Raw genomic sequence first — 12,468 nt, forward strand, 5'->3', positions numbered from 1 at the left:
ACTCGTAGAGATGTTTTCTTTGAGCGTTTTAAGGTAGACTTGTGTTTAATTAAACTTTTGATTTGAACATTTTATAGGTAAAGTTAGACTGTTCTATTTTAGACAACTGAATCTAGACTGAATGTAGATAGATTGAAATGATAGTCAAGTGCAGAGCAAAGTTTCCTTTACCTTTGTTTCTCTCCTCTTCTCTCTATCCTCTATATTGTGTTCTTCCCTTTTCCCCTCTTCTTGTCTTCCCGTTTCTTTCATCTTTCGTACCTAAATTTTATATCATGACTCATTTTAATTTATTTATCTGTAAATTTACTGGCTTGAACCCACATGTTAAAATGCATGTGTATATACGCTGTTCGCTATGTACAAACTCACTTGGACTGTATTGAAAAACCAACAAAGTGGTAATGGGCAAACAGTTTTCTTTGTAAGCAAGCTTACTTCGATACAGTGTTAAATGATAAACTAATTTTTTTTCATGACCTTACTATAGATGTTATATAAAATCCCAAATATTCTTATTATTTGATTTGGTTGCAAGGTGAGAAAATGAAAGAGAGTGATGAAGGAGTAACAACAAAGTTTGATTTGAGAATCTAAGTATTATGCTATTTTCTCTATAATTGAGCTATATAATTTATAGAAATTGATGAGACATTGGCAGGCAGTTGTTTCGAATGATAATGCAACCATTTCTCCACTAATTTGCTACAAACATGTTTACTGAACTTCCTACAACAACTAACAGTGTGCAAAAGCACGAATGACATGTACCTAGTAATAGATGTTATCAAGTGTCCTATACATTTAGGGTTTGATTTTTTTGTCCTAACTATTTCTTATTTGGTTTATTTAGAAACTTGTTACATGGTTCCGTAAAAATTGAAAATGGAGAAGCCCTTTTCTTATATTTAGATGATAACACCTGTCTGTCAATCTTTATTAAGGAAATACAAAAATTAAAGGAGATCTTACTAATGCTCTTGTTAATAGTTAAAGTTGTATGTTGTTACTCGGGACTCTCTTAATCAATTACATTTGTAACAAATACTAGTTTGTTGCCACTCTTTGGTTGATCATTGAATCTGATTCTTTCAAGCATTGTCTATCCATCCAAACTATACAACAACCAATTTAGGAATTTCAACTTGCTTTATGCAGATATGTGCACAAACACTCACTCCATTCTTTGTAAATTGTACCTCTTCTCTTGTTCATGAAAAATGGTAGCACAAAGTTGACAACTTATTCCTCATAGAAAAATGGTTGCAAATAGGACATTATTACCTCTCCCCATAAAGCAAAGTTCCCAAATCTCAAAATAAAAGTTAATCTTCATGTGTCTAAAAGTCACAATTCCCTACTTCTCCTCCATCAAACACTAATTTTCCATCTTGGTCCCTCTTAAACCAATCAACCCATGAGCTTGTGGTCCCATAGCCAAGTCAATTCATTGAAGTAAGCAATCCACTTCATCCATCAACAGATCAAATGTAGAAGGAATTGCCCAAAATGCATCCAATCAACATCCCCCTGTCTCACCAAATGTAAAAATCATTATTCAAATCCACATCACCTACTTTTGGGACTACCCTAAAGATTTTTTATCCACCAACAAATTTTAGGGACCTGCCCCCCACTTATTGATAGAACTTAGAAGAAAAACTACAATACTTGATTGAAATCATGCTGTTGGAAATTAGTTTAGGGGACTGTCTCAAGATTTATCCATTAGAACACTGAAACAAGATGAATTGGATTGTACAAGAAAAGAGACTAATAATTCACATTATGCTGTGGCAATATATTACAACCAGAAACATGAAGGGCAATATATCCACAACCAGAGACTGACACAGGGCATTCACAAACCTTTGAATTATTTACCCTTCAGTCTAGAAGACTCTTGCATGTAAGAGAGTTTAGGAGACAATGCTTTTTAGATTCATGATTATTGAACTAGGTGTGCGGTTTGGCAAATGAAATAATAAAAAGGGAATCCTCAATCTCACTAGAAGTCTTAGTGAATTTTCAGTTTCAACCATAGCTATAGTTTATAACTAGATTATGAACACAGAAATTGTTTTGCTAGTTCATAACTAGATTGGTTAAGTTCTGTTGGTATAAACCTTACATAGCCCATATGTCTACTCATTGCTAGTCTAAATTGATGCCAGTGCAATATTTTATGAAGCACAATAGAGCACTTAACATATAAAACATATAAAACATATAACGACTTACAAAGCATGNAGTATGTTTTTTCTGGTCAATATTTTATGAAGCACAATACATGTAGTACTGAACCTTTTCCTTGTCAATATTTATCTTTTTTGTCAATAGAGAAAGGTATCATGGAGCATTGAACATGAAGAAAAGGTTAAAAAAAATTTCCACAGCAAAGCATCTCATAGATTATCTAAGATGTTTAAAAAAGCTCAAAGAGAAGGGAAAAAACCTGAGTGGATGGGAGACATTGTCTGGAATGGTCTTTTAGAGAAGTGGAACATGCCAGCTTTTAGACAAAAGTGTGAAACCGCCAAAAAGAACAGGACATCTGACAAGGGTGGTTGTTTGCACACCGGGGGATCTATTAGCGTGCATGAGCATGCTATTCGTCTGGTATGATGACATATGAATTTTATTATACAATTCCACTCATTAATTTTACAAATATTTGTTGTTAACAACTTACATCTTCTTTGGTTACAGTCACAGGAGCTTGGTCGGACAGTGCATGTCGATGAAATTTTTTAGCAGACACATATTAGAGCATCAACAGGACAATTTGTCGATGAAAGGTCTAGAAGGACACATGTTAGTTTCTACTAAATCTATTATATTCTTTATTAGGTTTTAAATCTCATTTGCTCTATCTATTTAACGTTAATCATGTATTCACAGGAAGAGTTTCAAGCAAGATTTTCTCAATTAAGATCTGAGACTGGATCTGTTGGTGCTTCAGCTACTACTCCCCTAGACCTCGCAGATGAGGAAAGATTGAGGAACCAATGCTGGATGGAGGTTGCTGGTGGAAGGTACAAGGGACGGGTTTATGACATTGGACATGTCAATGGTAGAGATGACTGTGTCGATAGTTACATACAATAGACACAGGCATCTTCTTCTCAGCAACCGATTGTGCAGGACATTTCTAACCTTCAAAATATAGTATCAACCCATGATGAGGAACTTCGCCGACTTCGGGAGATGAATTCTAAATTTGAAGGTTTTATTGGCGCCATATTGCAACACCTTCCGCNTTCTGCAGCAGCAGCTGCACAAGAATTTTTTCAATCCCAAAATCTTTCACAACCTAATGTTCAACAACCACAACAAGCATAGGAGGATCAACCTCAGGACAATCAGGAGGATCAACCACAACAACAAGATCAACCACAACAGGATCGATATGAAAAAAATTACTAGTTATGTTTTTAGAATAAGGACATCTAAGACTGAAACTTATTATCTGTAGAACTTATTTGAAATTTTATTTGGTCTAATGGACAATTTTGTATACTTTTCTAATATGGATTATTGCTAAATGTTGTTCTCTGATTTAAGACTTTATTTGTATGTGAAATGAATGACTGGATATAATGGACAGGTGTAATGATTTTATCTGTGTTTGGAAATGCGTAATCCATGGTGCTGTTTAAAAAATTGTATATAACTTATATATGGATTATCCGTATATAACACTACCTACGACAGTATTATATACGGATTTTTTGCCGTATGTAATCCGTATATAACCAAAGATTATATACGGATTTGGAGCGTTATATACGGATTTTGGCTGTAGATAACGACGATTTTTCTTGTAGTGAATGCAATACACTAACAATCAGAGCATACAATCAGTATAAAACATAATTGTATCATGTATATGATTTCAAGCAAATTTATCATGCATAGATACAATCATCAACAATCTCACAATATAATCTCATATATGAATCACACAATCAGGATCAGAGATATTTTGCAGATAAGCAGAATAAAATAATCAATCAACACAATAACCAAATTCCAGTGAAGGAATTTATATTCCTGTTGAGATCAAGTCGATTGAATTAGTATTCCAGTCGATTTCATTGCTTCTCAATGAGTTATGATTCCAGCAGTGATTTCCAAGCAATGTTTTTCCTATAAAACCCTTCAAAGATCTCTTGCAGATCAAGCAATTTAGTTATGCAAGAAAAATAATTCAACAAGAAGTTAATATGCAGAATAATGTAACAGTTTAAACATGCATAATCAACTTTTATCAGTACATAGTCGATTCAAGCATTCAATCAGAGTAGATATAATCAATCAAATTAACACAATAATTAGAATCAAAAAACTAATTTTCATTTCTTGTTTCAAAGATATTACAATGGTAACAACAGAACAAGATTCAAAACAAAACAAAACAGAATGACAGTCTAAGCCATTTGTCAAAAAGAAACTAAGAACAACCTAAGACACAAAATGCATCAACTTAATTTTTCTTCTTCTTTTTATTAACAAATTCCTTAAGGATCATGTCACTGTCACTATCCTCGGTCCTTTCCTCCTCTGTTATTTTCATCTGTACTTTCTTTGTTAGAGCTCTCAAGAGTGTCTTCTTCCTCGGATAGTGATCCTTCAGAAATTTCCTCATTGGGTTGTGATCTTTCCCTTTGTTCTTTCAACAGCTTTATTACAATCCTTAAACCTTTTAATACAATTCCTTCAAACTCAGACTTGGCCCAGTATTGGCTGCCTAGAAGTGATTCCAATTCATCTTCATCATGTTATCAAATATCGTTGCAGGCCAATCAACTTGATTGTTTTCTTTCAAAGCTTTCAATAAAAAAAGGTCTTCAGTAGTAGCCTAGGCGTGGTTTCCACCTCTTGGCATTAGAATCCAAGAAATAATGAAGATTGCAAGACAATCAGTTTTGTAATTGGAGTAGTCTCTACAATTATCAGGATTTCTAAGTGTATTCTGATACTCTGTATATTTATGGAAACCCTCTATACCCAGATGGCATTTTTCACCCTTTATTCTGAGTTCTGCTACTTCAGTCCATACCTCATTTGTTAACTTGATATCGACCCCTTTTACTCTAGAGAAAAGTTCATTGTCTTTAATCCCTAGATTGTAGTAGAATAATTTGACAAGGTCTGGATACCAAGGACTTGCCATTTCAACAAACTTCTTCAGTCCCTGTCGTCTTAGCCATTCCTGAAAGACAAATCCTTCCTGTCTGATCCACCCATTGAGTTCAGGACACGCCTAACACTCTTCTGTCCTAGTGTCTTAACACGCTTCTTCTGTGCTGAGCTAGAAGCCATTGATCAAAATGAGGAGTATTGTTTATCACAGGGAGTGAGAGAATGAGAATCACAAATTCAATCACAACTAATGTAGTTCAGCATAGTGATCCATAATCATTAGGTTTTTCATATATACAAAATAGAATTGAAATTTTGGAGGGAACAATTCAATTTATTTTCGTACCAAAAAGGACATCCAAATTTGAAACCCAAAACAATTAATAGACTAAAAGTCGATTTTATTAAAACCAGAGTTGACTACACTACGACTAATAAAAATCAAAATAGAGTGCAAACATTCAAAGACCTAGTCGATTGATTTCAAAATAAAGTCGACTAAAAGTCGTGAAATTAGTTTTTCAAAACAAATCAATCATTCAAACATACAAATAATCATACACACAATCAAGCATCAACAACCAATCAATTTATACATGATGCAATAGTGTGATACAAATTACCCGTTATAGACACTTAAGAAGATTGATATATCAAGTGTAATTCATCCTTGAGTTCCTATTGCACCTGCTTGTAAACCTGCAAAACAACTTAAGTTTTGGTTGCAGGTACCCATTTGAACTTGGGTCCTTGATTGTTAGTTCTAATCAGTTGTTCCTTTGGTCTCCATACATATAAACCTTTAGGAACACCAACAGTTCTATAAAAACAGTTTCTAACAGTGTGACCAACACAATTGCAATAAAAGCAAGCATTTATAGCAGGTTTGCTTAGATCAATAAACTTCTTTGCATTGGTTCTGTTAGATTGAGCTTTATAACCAATTCCTTGTCTGTGTATAGCTCTGCCAGAGGATTTTAATACTGCATTCAAATTGTCTCTACCTTGAGTAAATTTGGCTAGCGTACTAGTCAAGTAATCTATTTGCTCAACATGTGTAGGAAATTTATCACAAGGTTTCTCTACTGTAATAGTTTCAATTTTAATCTCTTTAGCAGATAAAAAAGCATGATTCAATTCCTTTTCTAGTTTCTCATTTTCAGACACAAGGCTATTAATTCTATGCTCATAATCTCTCCTATCAAAGTTGAGTCGATTAACCTTGTATTGCAGTCGCATTGCTTCAGCATGTACTTCCCTGAATGCATCCAACAGTGGATCATACTTCACTTCTATTGGTTCATTCTCAAACTCTATATTGCTGTCATTGTCATCCTGTGATGTTCCAGCCATATAACATTGTTAAGTCCCTGNCAAGTGTACCAGATCGTTATCAAGTAATATAAAATGGGTAAGTCCAAGTATCGTTTCCCAAAGGACTCCTAGGCCTTAAGTTTCGTATAAACCAATCGTGTAAGACTTGAGAAAAGAAATTAATTTAAGTTTTTGAATGCAAAAATAAACATGCAAATGCAGTGATTCAATTGGCTAATAGAAAGTATGAATGAATGGAGTTGTTGGGGTTTACAATTTCATCTTATCCACCCTCATATATCTACTCTTCTTATTTAATTTGCTTATTTATCATATTATCATGCAAACTTTCTTGGTCTACCGTTAACCCAATCCCTTGGCGAAAAGAGCCTATTACTAATTACCGGCTTGCTATCCCTAGCCTCCCCTAGTAATTAATAATGCATGATAAACAGAAGCAAAATACAATTGATCGTCATACCCTTATCCCTAGGTGATATTGCTTAATCAAGGAATTCCCCCCAGTTCATGACATTACTGTACGTTCCCGTATCAATAAAGACAAACAACATTTACCGAATGAATTAAAGGATAAAAGCATTAAATACAGGTAAGGAACCCAACAATTGATAAATCAAGCATATGCAAGCATATAAAATAAATAAGAATTTGGATATATTATAGTTTCAAAAGATTACATTGTTCCCCAACAACAAAGGTTTAGTTCACCATAATCATGGTGAAACTAGATGAAATACAATGGAAGAATGGATAAACAAACCCTAGGTTTGATAAAGTGGAGCCTAAGCATCCAAGAAATCTCCTCCAAGGTGTGTAGAGCTACTGTGGACGTTTTCTCTGCCAAAAGAATATGTTTAGATTCGTATAGACCAAAAAGATAACAGAAAGATCTCAAAATCCGCAATATAAAAACAGACAACCACTCAACGACTATGTTCATCGCTCAAGAGTTTGCCTTCAAGCCGCGCCACCGCTCAGCGGTCAATCTCACCGCTCAGCGGTTTGCCTCTAGTCGTCCTGGACGCTCATCTTCACCTCCTGAGCGCCAGACAGTGGCTCTCCCTCGGATATGATGCTTAGCGTTGGAATTTGAGATTGAGCGGTCCATAGTCTCTTCTTTTCTTCCTTTTTCTTCTTCTTTCTTGAGTCTATGAGCTTCCTACTTCACTTCCATCTTCAATTCTCATCAAAACCCTGCAAAACAATGCAAAACAAGCATAATATCTCTAAAAATAACTTTTGACACTCATGTGACTCAACTTAAGTGTTTTACTTGATTCTAAGCTCATTCTAAGCCACAAAGGATGTGTTTTGATATCAAATTTATCCACGAAAATAACGGTTTTTAGACTCCTCTTCTTGATCATGATCTTCATCACTTAAAGAGTCTGAGTCACTATTCTCCCAAGCAATGTAGGCTCATTTTTGTTTTCTTCCTTTATCTTGAGAAAACCTTCTATTTGTTTTCTGCTTTGGTTTCAATTCTGGACATTCTGACTTGATATGTCCTTCCTTTCCACATTCGTAGCATTTGACAACGTTTGGTCTGAAGCTTTTCTTTGATTTACTATGACCTGCATGGTTAGTAAGTTGACTATCATTTTTCATAAATCGACTAAACTTCCTTACCATCATGGTCATCATTTCTTTGTCATCCATCTCTTCATCTAACTCATCTGACTTTGACATTTTCTTGCTTGTAGCTTTCAGAGCAATGTACTTGTTTTCTTTAATCTCTTCCTCATCCTTTAATCTACCAAGTTCCACATGTTCTCTTAACTTGTCAAACAAGGTAGCCATGTTCATGCTTGTAAGCTCTTTGGATTCTGAGATTGTAGTGACTTTTGGTTGCCAATTTCTGTTTAGACTGTTCAAAATCTTGATGTTGATCTCCTCCTTATCAAACACTTTGCCGAGAGCCATAAGGTGATTAACAATGTGTGAATCTTTTCTGGACTTCATAGATAGTCTCTTCAACCTTCATCTCAAAAAGTTCATACTCTTGGAAGAAGAAGACGCAGAAACACCCTTTCTCACCCCTTGGAGGCAGATTTTGGATGCGAAAGCTCCAACCTACAATTCTAGGGTTTATCTTCTCATTATCTTCATTCTTTTCATCTAGTTTCACCATGACCATGGTGAACTAAACTCTATTGTTGTTGGGGAAAACGATGTAATCCTTTTAAACTCTCATATATTGAATTATTCTTCATTCATATGCTTGATTTCATTATTTGTTAGAGTATTTCCTCTATTATATTCACATGCTTTGAGATAAGACATTATTCAATTGCATGGTCTTTGATTATCTGTATGGACACGTATGGGTAGTCTAGATCTGGGAAATATCTTGGGAGCAATATTACCTAGACATAGGGATAGGAGGCCCAATTGCCTTAAGCTTCTGTGCAAGTTAATGTAATGCATGAATAATTACTAGGGAGACTAGACATAGTAAACTAGTAATTAGGAGTAGGCTCTTTTCACCAAGACATTGGGATTAAGGTAATTTAGAAAGTGGCATTAACAGTAATGAAAGAGTAGAATTCTTAAAGATATATGAGAGTGGATTAGGAGGATTCGTAAACCCCAACAACATCATTCATTCATATTACATTCAACTGCCAATTGATCAATCATCTTGCATGCATATTTCAATTTTCGTTAATTGCATATAAAAACCCTAATTTTCGTTTCATCAAGTCTTAAGAAATCAAATTACAAGAACGTTTAGGCCTAAGAGTCCTTTGGGAGATGATACTCGGACTTACCGATTTAATATTACTTGATACGATCTGGTACACTTACCAGAGTATTAACAAGTTTTTGGCGCCGTTGCCGGGGACTCATTGGTTTTACTATTCAAGTAGTGTGATTATTGATTGAATTTGACTTGATTTTTTTTTTGTTTTCATTTTGTTTTATTTTTATATAAAAGTGCTTTTTAGGGTTTTGTTTCTTGTGTATGCAGGATACAATTCGTACGAGAAGCAAGAAAAATTCAGAACCTCTTCTTGAAGGTTTAAGTGAAACCCGGAGGAAAAGGAGGATTCGAACTTCTAGAGAATTATTTCCTCCTCCGGAGATATTGTTGCAACCCTCACCGAAAGCATCTAACCAGAGCACAAAAGAGATGGTTAGGAAGGAAGCTCCTAGATGCACTTTAGCATATGCTTCCAATGTGGTTGACCCTCAACACTTTAACAGCATTGTAATGCCGTGGAATAATGCACTGAACATGGTGATGAATCCGGCGTTGATACACTTGGTGCAAAGCAACCAGTTTAACGGACTATCACATGAAAGTCCATATGATTATCTCACTACTTTAAATGAGATCTGTAACACAACGAAGATCAACAAAGTTTCGGAAGACACGACTAAACTTAGCTTGTTTCCTTTCTCATTGGGAGGAAATGCTAAAATGTGGCTGAATTCTTTTCCAGATGGAAGCTTTACAACCTAGGAGGTTGTAGTGGCAAAATTCTTGAATAAATATTTTCCACAGTCTAAAATTAACAAAGGAAAGATGGAGATATCTTCTTTCAGGCAGGGTATGGAGGAAACCCTAAGTCAAGCGTGGGACAAATATAAAAGTTTGTTCAGGAAGACGCCTGTGCATGGTTTTGATGAGACAGTTGTAGTCCTCACGTTCCTTGGAGGTCTTGGTACATAGTCAAAGCTTATGTTAGATGCCTCAGTTGGAGGTAATATCAAGAGAAAGGTTGTTGAGGAGGCCTATGAGTTGATTGAAAGCATGGCAACTAACGAGAATGAAACTCGTAGTGAAAGGGGCGTGACAGTTCAAAAGAGGGGAGTTATTCAGTTGCTTACTGAAGATGCTTTGCTTGCACAAAACAAGCTTCTAACTCAACAATTGGAGAATCTGGCAAGGACTATTGCTCAACTTCCTAACGAGTTAAAGAATGTTTCGTAGGTACAACTCTGTGATCATTGTGGTGGAGACCATATCAATGGTCAATGTTCTTTTCCAGAGGAGGCCCAATAAGAAGAAGCAAATTACATGGGCAACCAGTTTCAATACCGCCAGGGTAACTTCAATCAAGGTAATTACAACCGAGGTTGGAAGAATCACCCAAGCATTGGGCAAAATCAAAATATTCAAATTGGACAAACTAGAGGCCAATTTAACAGACCACCGCAACCACCACTATGGCAACAAGTTTCACTTTTGGCTGAAAAAGTGAACAGTTTTGATGAGAAGTTCGAAATTTTTTTGAAGGTGTATGATTCCAATTGCAAGAGCAATGAAGCTAACTTCAGGCATTTGGAGACGCAAATTTGCCAGTTATCTAAAAGGGTGGAGGTCACAGAGAAAAATCAATTTAGGGCTAATACTAAAGTTAACCCTAAAGAAGATTGTAAGGTTGTTGTGAGCGTGGTTGAGGAAAGAGTGAAAAAAGAAATTGTTAAGTTAGAGAAAAGAGAGGAAAGAGAAGAAATATGTGAGGGAGAGATTACAGAAGAAAAAGAGAAGAGGGAAGAGAAAAAAAAGAGAAAAAGAGAAAATTAAAAAAGATGAGGGTGATGTTCCTTACCCTAGAGGAGAAGAGAGAAAAGAGAGTAATGGTGAGCACTTTAGAGAAATCTTCAATCAAATGGAGATTACTATGCCTTTGACCGAAGTAATTCGACAAATTCTTGTCTATGCTAGGCATATAAAGGAATATCTTGGAGAAATGATAGATCTTGAAGAGAAAGCTACTGAGGAATAGGAAGGTTGTAGTGGCCCTTTGAAGAGAAAACACCCTCAAAAAATGAAGGATCCAGGAGGCCTTACAATTCCTTGCGCCATTGGTAGTGTGATGATAGGGAAAGCTTTAGTTGATCCAGGTTCAAGTATTAATTTGATGCCCTTATCTATGCTAAAGAAGACTAGTGGTCTGACATTGAAGCCAACATATATTTCCTTGGTTGTGGTGGATTGATGGGGAAGTGCATACCTAGAGAGAATAGACTAAATGAATTACAAGAGAATGGAAAGAAAATAAAAGTGGAAAAGAGTAGAGAAAAGGAAACTTATGACTTGAAGATACGCCACTTGAAGAAGTCTCCAAGATAAGTATCGAAGGAGGACCGCCACTCGCTTTTCGCAAGATAAGGTCTACCTAAAAAGGGACTAAGGAGACAAAGAACTATCTCAAAAGAGGAATGCAAATGTGTAATTCAACTCAAGAAATCAATTGATTCAAAGGTGTGTACAAAGGGGAACCCCTAGGTTGCTTATATAGGTTTTGGAATGACTTTGGTGAAGAGTTTCAAGCGATGTGGGACTTAGAAGGCTCCAAGTTCTGTCCAGCAGCAGCTGCAACGTCCCTAGGTGCATGGGAGTCCCACTTTGCTTAATTCTCTCATTCCAAAAGGGTTTATAAGCTTCCTAGCTCTCCTAGAGTTCAAAAACTAACACTAGCTAAGCTTCCTTGCACTACAAGCTAAGACGCCTACTGATGAAGGTTGAAATGTGGCGCCGGGTGGTTTCCCTCATGCCGCAGAACCGCCCGACGGTGAAATGTGGCGCCGGGCGGTTGTCAGATGGGCCTGGACCTGTTTTATGTTATTTTTTATGATCTGTTTGTGCTTGGACTTGTTTTATGTCATTTTTATGCCCTATTTAAAGGCCAGAACGTCTTAGGGTTTGTATCTTTTGATGGCTTAGGCACAGAAACACACTTTTCACCCCTTTGGGGGTAGATTTGGAGATGGTGACAACTCTCATTTTCTTCTTTTTTAGGGTTTGTATCTCTTTCATTCCATTCTTCATCTAGATTCATCATGACGATAGTGAACTAAACCCTATTGTTGTTGGGGGAAACAATGTAATCTTTTGATACTCTCTCTTATTGAATCTCTTGATTATTTATATGGTCTCCATATGTTTTGATTGTTAATTGTTGGGTTATCATCTGTGCTTAAGCCCTTTATCGTTTAACTCATTCGGTATATTGATGTTTGTCTTTATTGATATGG

The 12,468-nt window shown here is 35.9% G+C and overlaps 1 protein-coding gene and 1 long non-coding RNA gene across 2 annotated transcripts; one reads left to right on the forward strand and one right to left on the reverse strand.

The window, feature by feature from the left end:
* The first annotated feature begins 2,420 nt into the window (after positions 1–2,420).
* Positions 2,421–3,447, forward strand: LOC111240722. Its single transcript, XR_002666264.1, has 3 exons — positions 2,421–2,619; positions 2,710–2,814; positions 2,902–3,447. It is a non-coding gene; the product is annotated as an uncharacterized LOC111240722 (long non-coding RNA).
* A 1,094-nt stretch (positions 3,448–4,541) lies between these two features.
* On the reverse strand, positions 4,542–6,498 carry LOC106778665. The gene is made up of 2 exons (XM_014666649.1): positions 6,174–6,498; positions 4,542–4,750 (listed from the first exon to the last, which is right to left on the reverse strand). The coding sequence occupies exons 1-2, from the start codon at positions 6,496–6,498 to the stop codon at positions 4,542–4,544; spliced, it is 534 nt and encodes a 177-aa protein (XP_014522135.1).
* Between the last annotated feature and the right edge of the window lie 5,970 nt (positions 6,499–12,468).

The sequence above is a fragment of the Vigna radiata genome, unplaced genomic scaffold (genome assembly GCF_000741045.1).
Source record: "Vigna radiata var. radiata cultivar VC1973A unplaced genomic scaffold, Vradiata_ver6 scaffold_147, whole genome shotgun sequence".
NCBI lineage: Eukaryota > Viridiplantae > Streptophyta > Magnoliopsida > Fabales > Fabaceae > Vigna > Vigna radiata.

Excerpts from the sequence above, each read along its gene's own strand:
- LOC106778665 (XM_014666649.1), bottom strand. The coding sequence starts at position 6,498 with ATGGCTGGAACATCACAGGATGACAATGACAGCAATATAGAGTTTGAG. Across the intron at positions 4,751-6,173 it reads GCAAATAGATTACTTGACTA|GCAGCCAATACTGGGCCAAG; the intron begins GTACGCTAGCCA and ends AATCACTTCTAG.